Raw genomic sequence first — 18,208 nt, forward strand, 5'->3', positions numbered from 1 at the left:
ACCATTCACCCAATTTTAAAAAGTCAACAGGTATATCCCTTCTCTGTCAACTCTACAAGCTAATCCGTTTTATCAGGGGTTACATCTGTATGTTTCAAGAGATGCTGACATTAGGCTACTAATAGGAAAAAAATGCACTTAAGAGATGTGTTTTACTTCATTCTGACACATGAATGCATTCATCATGATTGATGGTTATTGTTCAGGTACATGACATTTGAGTGTGTTTTCATTCCAAGCTTGAGAAAGAATTTTCATCATGTTATCTAAATGCCAAAGCAAAACCTGATGAATGTTGTGGTGAATCCACAAAATAAATAAACATCTGAAAATGGGTTAAAGATGTCTATCACGTGGAGAATTAATGGCTGCATTTAAAAAAAGAAAAAAGTTATAACTTTTCATAAATACCGCTGTTAATATTTTGAACTTTCACATGTCCAATACAAACAGTATTCAGTATCAGTTGATACAATAGTAAAACAATTAAAGATGTAATCTCTCTAAGCCACAAATCATTTTACAGGTTTTTGAAGGTCAAGGGTGTGATAGCAGGTTTTGAAGTCAATGGTTTTTAATCTGCATCCGGGCACAGGCGGGTCTCACTCACATTCCATCTATTCACTGGAACTGGAAATCTGATACCGTGTGGGATGCAACAGGGTATATATAAGACAATCTTTAGTGCAAATTAGTTTAGGTGTTTAGTTTCCACATTGAAGGACATCCTAACTTGCGCAGATCTTCTCGCTCAGCCATGTCGGTCCGTCGCAGCAGTAAGACGTTCAGTACTCGGAGTGTGTTCGGGTCATCTTCCTCTGGTGCACTGGTCATGAATGGAGTGGGGAGTTCAGGGGCCTCTTTGTCTTTTGGTGGACAAAACTATGGCAGGGCTGGGGGCTTTGGTGGCCGCATCTCCAGATCTTTGTCCACTTCATCCTTGACGACGACTGGTTATGAGGTCACGTTGCATGGCAATGAGAAGCAGACAATGCAGAACCTCAATGACCGCCTGGCATCTTACCTGGAGAGGGTAAAACACCTGGTTAACTTAAAAACACATTAAAAAAAATATATATATACTTAAATATTTTTTAAATTAGGGTTATAGTTATATATTAACTATCACATTATTTTACTTAATGCTTGTTATCTTGTAAAAGCCAGACTAGAATTCTTAAAATCCTAAATTATTTTTAAACAAATGTTACAACATTCTATGTTTACATTCTGTATAAGAAAGTGTGTTTTTCTGTGTAATGTGTGGGGCCAATGCATTTAATTAAACATGAATTATAATATATATTTCATTTAATTTTTATTGTTTTGTTGCTGTTTTTTTAAGACAAAAAAAATGTAAATTTGGTAAAGTTTATTTAGTAACAGTAGATGTGGATACAGTTATTGTCATATTTTCATATAATAATTTATAATGGTTTCATTCTAAATATTTAGGCCGAATCAACAAATTCAAATAGCTTTATTTCTGTCGTTCTAAATCAAGTCTAAATATTTCTGTATTTCCTAAAATCAAAAGATGTAAGATTGAACAATTCAAATTCAGCTACATTCATCCTTGAGTTTTGTTGAGTTGAACTTCCGCCTAGTCTAGTCTTTAATGATTTTCTGAAGATCTGCTCATGTGTTTTGTGTTTTAGGTGCGCACTTTAGAGCATGCCAACAAGAAACTTGAGCTGCAAATTAAGGAGTTTTACGACAACAAGATGCCACTGCAGAGCAAAGACATGAGTGCCTATTTCAAAACCATTTCAGAGCTCCGCACGCAGGTAGAGCTGCTGTCAATCATCTGAAGGATCACACCCTTAAAATGACTGACATGGCATGAGGTGAACGCTGCCTCACCTTATGCCATTATGCCATGCTTTGTGTTTCAAATATCACACATACCACAGGGCAATCCTGTTCACACGCTGTTTAGCATCCATGTTAAACAGAGTGTTACTTTCTCCTTTTTAATGAGGCGTGATGTTGTTATGCTAATTTAAAAGATATATAGGTATAGTTTGTTAGGATAGGATAATCTTTGGCCGAGATATTTGAAAATCTGAGGGTGCAAAAAAATCGAAATATTGAGAAAATTGCCAAAAAAGTTGTCCAAATGAAGTTCTTAGCAATGCATATTATTAATCAAAAATTAAGTTTTGATATATTTACAGGAGGACATTTACAAAATATCTTCCTGGAACATGATCATTACTTGGCATAAAAGAAAAATGGATAATTTTGACCCATACAATGTATTGTTGGCTATTGCTACAAATATACCTGTGCTGCTTATGACTGCTTTTGTGCTCCAGGGTAACATATTACCATCTCTTGATTAACCACACATTCCCATTTTTCCAAAAGATTAACAGTCGTTTTGTGGAGAATGCTGGGCTCCATCTGAAGCTGGACAACACCAAGCTCGCAGCTGAAGTTTTTCAGTTGAAGTATGTGATGTATAAATCAACACACATTTATGAAATACTATGAAACGTATGAAATACCATATACCCACTTTTCTCCTTGGCTGTGGCAGGTATGAGACGGAAATTAATCTGCGCATGGTGGTGGAAGCGGATTCGGCTCGACTGCGGGGGGTTCTGGGAGAGCTCAAACTCTCCATCGGAGATCTAGAGAACCAGCTTACTGGACTGAAAGAGGAGCTGCTGTACATCAAGAAGAACCATGAAGAGGTACCTTGTCAGTGCACCCTCACAAATGTAACCAATTATTTCACAAGAACAGTTTGTGGAATGTTTCTGAATGCTTCTTTCTATTCTCTTCTTTTCTACAGGATCTGCATTTGTTGCGGCAGCAGCAAAGCGGTTCTGTTAATGTGGAGATGGACTGTGCCGCTCGGTCAGACCTTGACAAGGAGCTGCAGGAGATGAGAGCGCAGTATGAGATGCTTATTGAGAAAAACCGCAGAGAGGCTGAAAAATGGTTCCAGAGCAAGGTGAGCCAGTAGGACAAGTTCACCTTCGAGAAAACAATATGTTAGACCTAGCAGAAGCGGGTGAACATTCCTCTGAAAGGTCACAGGATTTTAAGATATAAAAAGAGTGGGATGCAATTTTTTAAGTAAATCCTCTAATAATGATTGAGATGCCAGCTGTAACGCTTCAGGACAATGAACTGTATAAAAGAAAAGGGATTGCGATAGTCGAGTAATTGTTCTGCTGTCAAAACTTCTGAATATTTCATGTTTGTCTGGCTTAGACAACTGTAGGGGCAGGAAATGACAAAGCAAAAGTATTTTAAGGTCATCCAACATACTCTCATGGCAATTTATAACTATGTTATGTTTTGGCAAATTGGTGGCAAATTTGAATAAATACCAAATTAATATTTTCCATTTGAATTTTTTTGAATTCTGTTTTAATGATTAAATTAAATTTTATTAATTAAAAAGCATGTCTAATTAATTGAAATAAATTAATTGAAATCAAATTCTGACAAATTACATTCTTTGATGGACATCATTTCACAGTTTGAGAGGTTCAAGAACAGGCCTGATGCTTTGGAGAATTGCTGGATATACTTTAATGCTAAAGGAACTTGGTTAGCATCTTGCAAAAAAAGAGTGGTATCAACAGCCAGCTGACTGATGAGTATCTGTTTGTCAGCAATAGAGATACCATGAAGACCACTATTAGAAATATAAGAAGCGAATATCTGGGAAACTAGTAAAAATAAATAAGGGGATAATGGACACCCTTGCCTAATACCACGTGACAAGTAAAATCTAGGAGAAGTATCATATTTTAATGTAATTGTGCTACTACAGTAATATAGAGTTCTTACCGCCTTACAAAAATATTCACCAAAACCAAATTTCTCCACTGATTTAAATATAAATTTATGTTCAACTGAATACAAAAGCTTTATAAAAATCCAGGAAAACAATAAAACTATTATGTTTCAGCAAATCACTATAATCCAATAAGTCTAAAACTAATCTAATATTATTAATTATATGTCGGTCCCTCATAAATCCAGACCGAGTCCCATCTATAACAGTATCCAAACAATCTTTAAGTCTTTTAGCAAATATTATGGCGGAAATTTTATAGTCATTGTTAAGGAGTGTGATGGGTCGCCAGTTGTCTAAATTGGTAAGATCTTTCTTAGGTTTAGGAGGTCAAGCAGTTTAGCAACAATGTAGGAGTTAAAGCCTCTTTTTCAATACTTTCTCTAAAAAGTTAAAACGTTATTCAGCAAATAATTTGTATAGCTCAGCTGTAAGCCCATCACAGTTTCCACAAAGAAGCTCTGCATTGGTCGGTTACATAATCTGCCATTAAAGGGGTATTAATAAAGATTTTTGTGGTTGGTCAACGGGGTACATCGAATGCCGACATTCAGATCAAAATTTGACATACATTTTGATATGAGCCAATAATCAATACGAGATTGTCTTGAACCACTTTTATTGGACCAAGTAAACTCTAAATTGTTGGGGAATCTCTCTCTCCAAATGTTTTTTTTTTGGAGGTTATCTGTCCAAAGAATTATTAAATGACACATTAAAGTCTCCTCATTGAATGAAAAATGCATTAGGAAATTTATTAGACCAATATGTAAGCTTCTCATTTAATTTGTTAAAAAAAATTTCATTATCCAAAGAATTATTGTATCCATATATATTTCCGAGAATTACAGTTTATTGGTTAAGTGAAATTACTAAATTATGAAAATGACCCAAGCTATCTGATTCTGACCCTAATATATCCCACCAAATTTGTTTTTGTCACGAAGTTCGACATTGTCTTTCTCCAATCTTACGATTTTCTTTTCCAGTTCCTCAGTTTTTTCATTCAAATGCTTCACCTGTTCACCGTGGAATTCGAGGGAGCTGATTATCTGTTTAATAGAGTTTGAGTTTTCAAGTACCGTTTTTCCAACTCCTTGAATTCGGCGCAAAATTTCTTCGTGTATGGCCTAAATCCCGAGTTTAGTTAACCCTGATAAGCGTTCGTCGTCACATTTGTAAACACAACGGCTTTCTTCTTTCGTGAGGGGTTTGGCGCCACGCCATCTTTGTTTCCCGGTGGACTGAAAATAAACGTGACACTCGCGTCTCCCGGAAATCCGGTTTAATTCAACCAATCAGATGACGACTTCGACATTCCTGAAGTGTTTCCAGAAAAGTGTGCCATATGCATGAGACGTTTAGCCAACATTACATGGGCGTGACATCTGAGGCTGAGACTACCAGCTAGGTAACTATTTATGATATATCTGGGAACTACTTTCAGGAGCTGCGTAATATCATTGCGCCTGCTGCATCCATGGTACGGCAGCAAAGTTCCTTGATTATTACGCTGGAATGAGAGTATAGTTCCTAGCCATTTCAGCCTAGAAAATCGCAACTTTTCATTTTCCGTCGGTCTTAATACATGATGTAACTACAGAAGAATCAAGTTTTAAATAGGAAAATTATCGAAACTCTTTGGTCATTTTTGAGCGAGATGCTAATGGTCTAATCCGATTCAGGGATCTATGCTAAACTATGCTAAAAGTGCTACCGCCAGATTTGGAGATCGGCAGAATGGATTCAAAAACGGTAAAACTCAACTGTTTAACTCTAGGGAAGGTGTACAATGAGCCTATTTTTGAAAAAGTGGAGTGTTCCTTTAAAAATAATGTTTTGATAATTTAATTATTAGCAGCAGTACTATCATTACATTAATTAGGCTAATATATTTCTGTCACAGTTTCTTCAATTTAACCCAAACTTTTAGTCCAAACATTAGTCCATATCATGTTTTGATTTAAGTGCACTTGTAGACTTTTGATTTATTTATCTAAAATTTGCAAATTCTCTGTCACTTTATACAGTAAATTCCGTTTTTTATGACTGGATTCCGCGATTCAGTCCGCATTTTCCACATCGTGAAAATCATAGGGCCGTACTTGGTCACACTTTATATTAGGTGGCCTTAACTACTAACTACTTTATCTGTGTCATTATTTTAAGGCGGAGGCTGTGCAAACTCAGGTGACAACCAGCTCTACTGAAATCAAGACATCTCAGAGTGAGCTCACTGATCTGAAGAGAACTTTCCAAAGCCTGGAGCTAGAACTACAGGGGGTTCTCACAATGGTATATTCTCACAAGAGATATCTGAAGATCTCTGCTTATTTTTCATTATACAACAGTTAGTTCCGGCGTTCTGACGATTTGTGCTACCCGCTCAGATTGTGCTACCTCCCATTAAACAGATAGGTAGCACAAATCGATAGCGAAAAATGATAACCATCAGATTGTGCTACCAGCATTTATTCATTTGGTTTGAGGCTTTTTACATGTCCATAACGACCCCTACCCTAAACCTACCCGCCCATACCTACCCTTAAAACAATGCAAATATATTTTTTGGTAGCACAATCTGATGAAATCTGATAGCATGTTTCGTCAGTACACCGGTCCTCGAATGTGATTGGCTGAGCAATGTTCCAAGAGCCTTGTTATATGCACCTTGACTTTTTACAATTCTGACTTTTTTCTCTCAATTGTGAGTTTACATCTCCTAGATTTGAGAGATATAAATTCGCAATTCTGAGAAATACAGTCAAAATTGCTGGATATAAACTCGTAATTGCATGTTATATAGTCAGAATTACGAGATATAAATTCACAATATCTCCCAATCTGCCTTTATAACAGGCAATGGCAAGTTCTTTTCCTCAGAATTGGATTTTATAACTCGCAATAATGAGAAAAGAAGTCACAATTGCGAGATATAAACTTGCAATTGCAAGGAAAATTTGTTGCTGCCGTAAAGCAAAAAGTAAATCTAAGCTACTAAGTATTAGTTTCTTATTTATTAAATGCTCACACTCACAATCATGCTGTCGAACTTAAATATTTGAAAGAGCTAGTGGACTTAACATAACTTATGATATTTCCACTCAAGTAATTAATTTACATACTATTTGTATACTCATTTTGCACAGAAACAAAATGTGGAGCAGAGTTTGACTGATGTAGGCATGCGTTATACGGCCCAGCTGAGTCAGTTGCAATTGCGCATAGACCACCTACAGGACGAGCTACAGAAACTCAATGCCAACATCCAACAACAGGCTTCAGAGTACCAGATACTGCTGGACATCAAGATGAGGCTGGAGATGGAGATCGCTGAGTACAGGAGGCTGCTGGATGGAGAAGCTCACGCGTATGTAGAACAGATTTGTTAACTTGGTGAGCTTATGCGCTTTATCAGCTATGAGACCCAGAGTATATCTTTGTGTTGTCCTGTAGGACCTTCATAAGCACATCGGCATCTTCCATGACTAAAACTTCCGCGACAGAAACGGTGACCAAAACGGTGGAGATCAAGGAAGAAGAGGAAGGTGAGTGAAATGAAATTCTCAGCCAATGCAGTGCAGAAATGAATGAAAAGAGGCAGTAATACACGTGTCTGTTTGGTAAACCCTTATAGAGCATAACCCTCACCTCCAGCGCCGAGTGAAGGTCATAGTGGAGGAGCTTGTGGATGGTAGAGTCATATCTTCTTCTGTTGAGGAGAAAGTCCACGAAATTAGCTGAGAAGATCAAAAACAATCTTACATGTAACCTACAGTCTAGACAAATGTTAACGCTAGGATGACCATATGTGACCCTGGACCACAAAACCAGTCTTAAGTCGCTGGGGTATATTTGTAGCAATAGCCAAAAATACATCGTATGGGTCAAAATTATAGATTTTTCTTTTATGCCAAAAACCATTAGGATATTAAGTAAAGATCATGTTCCATGAAGATATTTTGTAAATTTCTTACGGTAAGTATATCAAAACTTCCTTTGTGATTAGTAATATGCATTGCCAAGAACTTAATTTGAATAAATTTAAAGGCACTTTCTCAATATTTTCATTTTTTTTGCATCCTCAGATTCCAGATTTTCAAATAGCTGTATCTCAGCCAAATATTGTCCTATCCTAACAAACCATACATCAATGGAAATCTCAATTTCGAAAAATTGACACTTAAGACTGGTTTTGTGGTCACATGTTCTCTTTTACCCTGGCTGGGATTTCTAAGTTACCTAATTTCCTGGGTTTAGATTTGTTTTTCTGTTTTCCCACTTGCTGAAAAGAATGTCTGAATGGTAGTTTGGCCAATAGTGTGCAGGGTACATAATCGACCAATCGTGGCTTGCGAGAAAGAAGGCTCTAGAGCAGGGTTCCTCAAATCTTTCCCTGGAGGTCCATTCTGCTGCAGTGTTTAGCACCAACCCTGATAAAACTCACCTGTGATTTTCTAATGATCTTGAAGCCTCTGATTAGCATGCTCAGGTGTGTTTGATTAGGGTTAGAGCTAAACTCTGCAGGAATGGTCCAGATTTGAGGATCAATGATCTAGAGAACAGTCAAAGCAATGCAAATATAAGAATACGTATTTTCTAAGAGCCATAGAGAGCACATAAACAGGAAAACAAAGCCAAATTAGGCCATTTAGACATCTTAGCCAGGACACGTATTGGAAAAAGAGGATTTATTGTGACCCTAGGTAATGCAAATATTAAATATAGTTTAATCTTAATTCTGTGGCAATAAATTGGGATTGTTGGAATTGGTGTTTTTTCTTGCTCTAAGAATAAAATGTATAATTTTAGCGTTCTTATTTTGTCATCCGGTCAACTTTCAGAATTCAAACTAATTACGGTGGGATTAATTTTGGTGTGTTTTGGATACAAGCCACCAGGTATCGCAGTACTACATCAATTAAAAGTCTTAAAACAACACAGGTGAGAGTTAGGAATATGAAAAAGCAAGTCAGATCGTGGGATGGAGAGAGGGTGAATGTGAGGGGGAGAGTTTTTTGTACTAAATGAAAATCACATATGAACATCACTTCTGTCACTCAGTGATTCAAATAAAGTAAAATAAAAAATAAGACAAAAAATAATTTAAATAAAAACAATATAAAAATGTAAATAGGCCCAAGTGCAGATTTTATCAAATAAAAAATAAAACCGCTTTATAACAACATATTTAAAAGTAGATATACAGTACATACAGTATCTAAATGTATTTCTCTATGAATGCAGGATGGTAGCCACTAGGTGTCAGAGTACATCCAGAGTATGTGTTGTTATAGTCATACATGCCATTCCTGTTATGCAGCACATTTTCACATCCCTATCATTTATCAAATGCTAAATTTGTAAACATGGAAATCACAGAATCACAATTAAGACAACATAAAGTTGAATTAAAAGAAAATCACCATTTTACTTTGAGTGGATGTTGCCATTTTGCTATGAAAAGTGTCATATACTAATAAACATTATAGGATATATAGCCTTATCCTGTTTGTTGGCTAACAAGTTTAGGCTAGAATTTTTGATGCATTCCTTTTGATGCATTTTAAAGGGATATTCACCCAAAATTAATCATATATTCAACCTGGTATGAGTTTCTTTCTTCTGCTGAACACAAGGTATTTTGAAGAACATGGGTAACCAAACAGTTGGTGGACCCCACTGACTTTCTATGGAAAGAAATACAATTGAAGTAAATGAGGAGCAGAAACTGTTTGGTTATCTTCTTTTGTGTTCAGCAGAACAAAGAATTTCAAACAGGTTTGGAACAACTTGAGATTGAGTAAATGGTGACCAAATTTGGTAACACTTTAATATAGGGACCAATTCTCAATATTAACTAGTTGCTTTCATTTTTGGGTGAACTATCCCTTTATGAAATTTGTATTATATAATCAGAATCTCAAAAGATGAATACAAATATCAACATTAAAACATTACAATGACATCCTCATGTAAGCTTAATGATGTTTTATTAACAAGGTTCGGGAGGAGCATGATCAGATAATCAGTCTGGCCCAGGTGCAGCTCGTCAGCTAATCACCTTAACAAGCACATCAGGTGTATATATATATATAGCTAACTCACCTCTGTTCTATGGCAGTTTTCCAGCATCCCGCCTCCACCCCGACTCTGCACTCCAATCTAATTTCATCCCATTCTTGGAATGAGGGGGGAGTTCTCTGTGTTTCGGGCTCCATCCCGAGCTCGGAGCCCTCCCTCCTGACAGCACGCCAAATATGCTTACTAATTGCTCAATCATATTATATGTTAGTGCGAACTCATGAACTGTTAATCGCATATTGAGTAATCGCATATTAAGCATTAACAACTGGAAAAGTACCTGAGCTTGATTAATGCATATTTTTGCTAAACATTTTCATATTTTTTTTTCCTGAAATTACTACACAAATCCAGAGTAAGCCCAAAGGATAAAACAATTATAAATGGTTTGGCTAATGATTAAATGATGTTTAAACCTGAACCAGGTTTCATTTTTTGCTCACAGCCTGTCTGAATTCAGGTAAAACAATAAAGAATATCGCTGTTACATTCTTGCAAAAATAGAAGAAATAAAATAAAAACACAGCTTCTTTTACTCTGTATATATTGTGCACTTTTTAACTGGTTTTTACAAATGAGACAGGAATCAAAAGCTATTTGCACAATGATGAACAGAATCTTGGGCGATATTCTAATCAACAGTTTTTAAAATTCATAAAGACTTTATGGCTCCTTGATATAGAAGAACACCCGCACATGATATGTAGGAGGAAAAACCTGACTTCTTGCATTTACAGGTGCTGGTCATAAAATGAGAATATCATGAAAAAGTTGATTTATTTCAGTAATACCATTCAAAAAGTGAAACTTGTATATTAGATTAATTCATTACACACAGACTGATATATTTCAAATGTTTATTTCCGTTAATTTTGATGATTATAACTGACAAATAATGAAAGTCCCAAATTCAGTATCTCAGAAAATTAGAATCAATTAAGACCAATGCAAAAAAAATTATTTTTATAATTGTTGGCCAACTGAAAAGTATGAACATGAAAAGTATGAGCATGTACAGCACTCAATATTTAGTTGGGGCACCTTTGGCCTGGATTACTGCAGCAATGCGCCGTGGCATGGAGTCGATCAGTCTGTGGCACTGCTCAGGTGTTATGAGAGCCCATGTTGCTCTGATAGTGGCCTTCAGCTCTTCTGAATTGTTGGGTCTGGCGTATTGCATCTTCCTCTTCACAATACCCCATAGGTTTTCTACGGGGTTAAGGTCAGGCGAGTTTGCTGCCCAATCAAGAACAGGGATACCATGGTCCTTAAACCAGGTACTGGTAGCTTTGGCAGTGTGTGCAGGTGCCAAGTCCTGTTGGAAAATGAAATCTGCATCTCCATAAAGTTGGTCAGCAGCAGGAAGCATGAAGTGCTCTAAAACTTCCTGGTAGATGGCTGCGTTGACCTTGGACCTCAGAAAACACAATGGACCAACACCAGCAGATAACATGGCACCCCAAACCATCAATGACTGTGGAAACTTTACACTGGACCTCAAGCAACGTGGATTATGTGCCTCTCCTCTCTTCCTCCAGACTCTGGGACCTTGATTTCCAAAGGAAATGCTAAATTTACTTTCATCAGAGAACATAACTTTGGTCCACTCAGCAGCAGTCCAGTCCAGACGCTTCTGACGCTGTCTCTTGTTCAAGAGTGGCTTGACACAAGGAATGCGACAGCTGAAACCCATGTCTTGCATACGTCTGTGCGTGGTGGTTCTTGAAGCACTGACTCCAGCTGCAGTCCACTCTTTGTGAATCTCCCCCACATTTTTGAATGTGTTTTGTTTCACAATCCTCTCCAGGGTGCGGTTATCCCTATTGCTTGTACACTTTTTTCTACCACATCTTGTCCTTCCCTTCGCCTCTCTATTAATGTGCTTGGACACAGAGCTCTGTGAACAGCCAGCCTCTTTAGCAATGACCTTTTGTGTCTTGCCCTCCTTGTGCAAGGTGTCAATGGTCGTCTTTTGGACAACTGTCAAGTCAGCAGTCTTCCCCATGATTGTGTAGCCTACAGAACTAGACTGAGAGACCATTTAAAGGCTTTTGCAGGTGTTTTGAGTTAATTAGCTGATTAGAGTGTGGCACCAGGGGTCTTCAAAATTGAACATTTTCACAATATTCTAATTTTCTGAGATACTGAATTTGGGACTTTCATTAGTTGTCAGTTATAATCATCAAAATTAACGGAAATAAACATTTGAAATATATCAGTCTGTGTGTAATGAATGAATCTAATATACAAGTTTCACTTTTTGAATGGTATTACTGAAATAAATCAACTTTTTCATGATATTCTAATTTTATGACCAGCACCTGTAATATTATAATCTTGTCCTTATTAGTTAAAATATATTAATTGTATTATTAATTAGTACACCTATATTTGTTTCTTGTATCAAAAGATGACTAGCGTATTTCAAGTAGTCTTTGAGTTAAGAAGGAAATTGTAAATATAATTATTATTATTTTTTTTTTTACAATTATCCTACTTTTGATTTTAATGCATGTCATGTGTTATTTAATTTATTTTGGATTAATGCCTTTATAAACATTATTGAGTTTCTTTAAAAGCATATTTTGGCCGTGTTTGGCCCTGGACTCCTTTATTTTGTTATATAATCTGGGTATAGACCGATATTAGAGGCCAGATGTCAAAGTCCCTTCCAAATTATTTCTTTCTTTCTTTGACATCGAGCTGAATGGTTGTCAAAAAGAATTAAGTCTTGAGGATAACATCTTAAAAAGACCTCATGTTCATGAAAAGTTATTCATTTGAATTGCTTAATAAACATAATTAAAAGCACAAATTCCCTATTTTCAAGCCCCTGGCTAAAAAGCTCTGAGATGGCATCAGATTAATAAATGAATCACCAGTGAAAACTAGTTTTGTCAAGCTCATTCACGCTCTCACACTCAGGAGGCAGAATCCACACCCATGACAGATGCACTATCAACACAGCTGCTCTGCCTCACAGACAAACCAACATGATCTATCCAGCCACAGAATTGTCTCATAGTTCTCAAAGAGCACTCAGTTCTGAATGACAATCAATCATTTTGGTTCTGTAAGTCCTTATTTGTGTAGGTCACAGACAACAGAATAAGTGCTATTTACAGAATACAGGGAGTCATATCTCTGATCACTTTTTCCTCTCTCTCTTTTTCTCTTATTCTCCATTACACTGCTGGGATTAAATTTCAACTGTGTTTTGAGGAAACTTCAAGTTTTATCAATATAGTTACATTATTGTATATACACTACCAGTTAGAAGTTGAATAATTATGATTTTTGTCTGAAAGAAGGCTTCACCAAGGCTGGAATTTGTTTTTATCGAAAAACAGTATGGTGAATATTTAAGATAACTGTTTTCTATTTAATATAATTTAACATGTAATTTATTGTGATGGTAAAGCTGAATTTTCATCATTATAACACCATATTTTTGTAGAAACAATGCTACATTTTTTAGGATCAAAAGAACAGCATATATTCAATATTTTAAATTTAAATTTATTTTCTTTACTTATAGGTTTATTTAGGTATAAGTTAAAAATGGTAAATGAATAGTAGTGTATCACAGTATCCACAAATAACTGGTGTAATAATAACTCATAATATAACAGTGAAATTCTCTTAAATTATCTTTAAATTCTCACAATATTTTATATTCTCTGAAAATTTCATTCATTATTTAATGTATTATTTGTGACTTTATTTATTTATCATAGCTATTTTGGGGGGCCCAGAAAACTGGAAAAGTAACAAGTAAATGTGTTAGAAATCATCAGCTCTTTAATCATGTTACTGAATGCTTAATCCTCTCAACGACAGACTGAAGAATCCACCCATGATTCTAGCATGAGCTGTGCTTCCGCTTGACAAATCCTTGACAAAACATGGTCAGATCACCAGAAATTAAAATTCTGAGACCAGTTATCACAGAAGGTGTGTAATACCGTGTTTTTATTTTGCATTTGACCTACTAAGATTATGTGGACACCCCCTTCTAATTAACGGTATTGGTTAGGCCTTAAATTCAAGTGAAAACAAATCTCAATGCCAATACAGTGTCATTCAGTGCCTCCAACTGTCAGTATTCACAAAGCAATATCCCTCAAGTCAAGGAGAGCTTGTCCGCTTTCACAAAGCCCACACCTGAACCCCATTGATCACCTTTGGGATGAAATTGAATGCTGACTGCGAGCCAGACGCTGACGCTGAACAAAAACAAACTCACAAAAACCAGTGCCTGACTTTTAGTGTCTAAATGGGAGCAAATATAGCAAGCCGTTGTAACATTTAATCTATAAACAGTACTAATATCTATTTTCTTGCTTTTAGTACTTATTTTTTAGATACTAGTATCTTTTCCATTAAGTACTAGTTCTTATTCATTTGCTACTGGTGTTTATTCTTTAGGTAGAAGTATCTTTTTAAAGGGGTCATGACATGGATTTTTTTTTTCATTTTTGTAATAAGTGACCCTGGACCACAAAACCAGTCTTAAGTCGCTGGGGTATATTTGTAGCAATAGCCAAAAATACATTGTATGGGTCAAAATTATAGATTTTTCTTTTATGCCAAAAATCATTAGGACATTAAGTACAGATCATGTTCCATGAAAATATTTAGTAAATTTCCTACCGTAAATGTATCAAAACTTAATTTTTGATTAGTAATATGCATTGCTAAGAACTTCATTTGGACAACTTTAAAGGTGATTTTCTCAATATTTAGATTTTTTTTGTTTTTGCACCCTCAGATTCCAGATATTCAAATAGTTGTATCTCAGCCAAATATTGTCCTATCCACCAATTGAAAGCTTATTTATTCAGATGATGTATAGATCTCAATTTCGAACAATTGACCCTTATGACTGGTTTTGTGGTCCAGGCTCACATATGCTCCTTGAGGTTTATTTATAATGTTAATAAGGATTTTTGCACACACACAAATAAATTTGCAGAAAAATTATTATTTTCAACCATCATTATGAACCTCTCTCTAAAATGGGCTGTTTTTAAGGGGTGCTTATTTTTAGATAGTAGTACTTATTTTTTAGGTACTAGTATTTATTTAAATCGTGACTAATAACTATTCTGTTGTTATTAGTAACAAATTTTGAATTTTTGAAATTTCAAATTCTGGTATCTAATGAATTTACAATTCAATTTAATTTACAAAAGACACTAGTACCTAAATAAGCATGAAAACAGATACACTTTTTTGAGGGAATGCAATACTTTTGCAAGAGAATGCAAATGTTTTGTGAGCCAATGCACATTTTTTTGAGGGAACGCAATGCTTTTGGAAGAGAATGCAAATGTTTCGGGAGCGAATGGACACTTTTTTGAGGAAATGCAATACTTTTGCAAGAGAACGCAAATGTTTTGTGAGCGAATGCACACTTTTTTGAGGGAATGCAATACTTTTGCAAGAGAACGCAAATGTTTTGTGAGCGAATGCACACTTTTTTGAGGGAATGCAATACTTTTGCAAGAGAACGCAAATGTTTTGTGAGCGAATGCACACTGTTTTGAGGGAATGCAATAATTTTGCAAGAGAACGTGAGCGAATGCACACTTTTTTGAGGGAATGCAATACTTTTGCAAGAGAACGCAAATGTTTTGTGAGCGAATGCGCACTTTTTTGAGGGAACGCAATGCTTTTGGAAGAGAACGCAAATGTTTCATGAGCGAATGCACACTTTTTTGAGGGAACGCAATGCTTTTGGAAGATAAGGCAAATGTTTCATGAGCGAATGCACACTTTTTTGAGGGAACACAATTTTTTTGAGGGAACGCAATGCTTTTGCAAGAGAATGCAAAATGTTTCGTGAGCGAATGCACTTTTTTGAGGGAACGCAAGACTTTTGCAAGAGAACGCAAATGTTTTGTGAGGGAATGCACACTTTTTTGAGGGAATGCAATACTTTTGCAAGAGAACGCAAATGTTTTGTGAGCGAATGCGCACTTTTTTGAGGGAACGCAATGCTTTTGGAAGAGAAGGCAAATGTTTCATGAGCGAATGCACACTTTTTTGAGGGAACACAATTTTTTTGAGGGAACGCAATGCTTTTGCAAGAGAATGCAAAATGTTTCGTGAGCGAATGCACACTTTTTTGAGGGAACGCAAGACTTTTGCAAGAGAACGCAAATGTTTTGTGAGGGAATGCACACTTTTTTGAGGGAACGCAATGCTTTTTGAAGAGAAAGCAAATGTTTGAGCGAACACAAAGGTTCTTGGAGGAACGCAATACTTTTTTAAGAGAACACATGTTAATGGGAACAAAGTGTTTCTTAGGGGAATGCAATGCTTTTGTAAGAGAACGCAAATGTTTTGCGAGATAATGCAGAGTTCTGGGTGAATGCGGCACTTTTGCGAGAGAAAGAAAAGTTTTGCAATTGAACGCAAACGTTTTAAAATCAAATTTTTCCTCCCATTTCATATTTTATTGAATCATCGTACCACCTTAGGGACTCATTTGTGTCTGCATTATTAATGTCTTATATTTACAGATGAACTGTAATAATGTGATGTCCTCAGTAATGTGGTGCTATAACTTAGCATTTAAGTGTGACACAAAAGTACCCTTGCAATTTTCACGGTGTAAGATTATTATACCTTTAATGCTATACCCAATAACCACAATGGGTGTGATTCAACCCTCAAGATCTCAAAGTCTTCGGAGCACGTATTTGATTTGAAATGAATTTGCACAGATGTTTGCCAGTGCTGCTGAGAACAACGAGTAATGGCATGAACTTTGCTGGGTGAACAAAACAGGAAGCCTGAGACCGCGGTGAGTCATAAACCGGGATGCTGCAGGCGATAACAGGGTGGATACTTCAATAAAAGACAGGGCTGTCATTCAAACCTCCGAATCATAGATAGGTGTAATTCTAGGCACTGGTGCTTCATTCAGGGCAAGGCAGAAAGAGGCTCATATTCTTTACTATACTCTTAGAAGAGATATTTGAACTATTCAAAGATCTTTAAACCTGTTTTCTGACCTACAGTGACATGAATGGCCGAATCACTGCTACAGATGCAAATTTTCAAAAACTCTTAGGCTATTAATCAACCAACAGATGATCAAAAATACATTTTTGCAAGCATATTTCAAACTGGCTTTATACCAGACACAGCAATCACATACAGTTCGAACTTTCTTACCACACCTAATATGTGTTTCATCTAGAAATAACTTTTATATACAGATTTTAACCATGCAATTTCATTTGTTTTTCCTGTTCACATGCATGTTCATACATCTGCTCTTATTACAATAAACCACCTGCTTATGGTAGGAGTTTTTAATGCTTTGGTGCTGTTTTCACAAGTAAGTATAAAGATCTAAATTTTATGTGTGGAAAAGGAAAACAAAGGCAAATTCTTTTTAGAGTATAATATTTATCTCACATGGTACCTACATCTGTTTATCATTTAAACACATCTTGCATGCAAGTTTTAGCTACTTTTAAGCATACAGCAGAATATACTATAAAGGACTTTGTAAACAAGACCGGTCATAGTTGAGGGCATGTAAAAGGCACATAAAACAATGTATTGTTCTTTTATATGTCTTTTATGGAGAACTTTTTTTTTTTTTTTTTACTACTATACATTGCTACTACAAGACAAGAAAAACCAGTTCAATGCGAAAGTTTGAGTTTCGGATGAATCCCTGTAGCCTATGTGTATTGACAGTGTCTTCACTGTCTGTGAAACAATGACTGTTTATGTAAGTTTTAGCATCCCATGTATGTACGTAGAATGTAATTGCTTTCCTTCCTTTAGATATCAAAACAATACAATGACGATATAAAGTATTATTTTACCGGTGTTTGATCAGTCAAATAAGGAATATTTTGCACTTGCTATTACAGACTCAGCAAAAAGGAAAAGAACACTAAGTCTTTGATTTTAATGATGCTGCCATCTAAAATATGGAGTAGATTTATGATTGTGCCACCACACCCAGTACAAAGAAACACACTGACCTCCTGCAACACATTCAGTGAGCAGAGAAACTAGAAGAACCCTAGTCAAAGGGGAAAATGATTGAATAGGGAAAAAGATGTATGCTGCTTTTATTTTGATTAAAGTCTTGTGTCATACAGCAATAAATCTATGTACATGTATCATACTTCTGTGTTCATTTGAAAACGTTCTTGAAACTTCACTGCACTGACAATAAGGGACATGGTGATAGAAAAAATTGAAATGTAAAGAAAAATTATATACATATACTGTGTATATATACTGTAAAAAAACTTCTTAAGTTTCTAATTTTAA

The 18,208-nt window shown here is 35.9% G+C and overlaps 1 protein-coding gene and 1 long non-coding RNA gene across 2 annotated transcripts; one reads left to right on the plus strand and one right to left on the minus strand.

Annotated features, from left to right (window-relative positions):
- Nucleotides 1–134: 134 nt before the first annotated feature.
- LOC306857241 lies at nt 135–10,006 on the minus strand. Its single transcript, XR_013783081.1, has 3 exons — nt 9,926–10,006; nt 7,469–7,557; nt 135–1,024 (listed from the first exon to the last, which is right to left on the minus strand). It is a non-coding gene; the product is annotated as an uncharacterized lncRNA (long non-coding RNA).
- On the plus strand, nt 694–8,636 carry LOC306857208 (keratin, type I cytoskeletal 42-like). The gene is made up of 9 exons (XM_079397016.1): nt 694–1,033; nt 1,659–1,787; nt 2,371–2,453; nt 2,543–2,699; nt 2,801–2,962; nt 5,987–6,112; nt 6,967–7,187; nt 7,274–7,365; nt 7,455–8,636. The coding sequence occupies exons 1-9, from the start codon at nt 758–760 to the stop codon at nt 7,559–7,561; spliced, it is 1,353 nt and encodes a 450-aa protein (XP_079253142.1). The 5' UTR covers nt 694–757; the 3' UTR covers nt 7,562–8,636.
- Nucleotides 10,007–18,208: the final 8,202 nt, after the last annotated feature.

This window comes from Barbus barbus (assembly GCF_936440315.1).
Source record: "Barbus barbus genome assembly, chromosome: 37".
Taxonomy (NCBI): Eukaryota; Metazoa; Chordata; class Actinopteri; order Cypriniformes; family Cyprinidae; genus Barbus; species Barbus barbus.

Excerpts from the sequence above, each read along its gene's own strand:
- LOC306857208 (XM_079397016.1), top strand. The coding sequence starts at position 758 with ATGTCGGTCCGTCGCAGCAGTAAGACGTTCAGTACTCGGAGTGTGTTC. Across the intron at positions 1,034-1,658 it reads TGGCATCTTACCTGGAGAGG|GTGCGCACTTTAGAGCATGC; the intron begins GTAAAACACCTG and ends TTTGTGTTTTAG. Across the intron at positions 7,366-7,454 it reads GATCAAGGAAGAAGAGGAAG|AGCATAACCCTCACCTCCAG; the intron begins GTGAGTGAAATG and ends AAACCCTTATAG.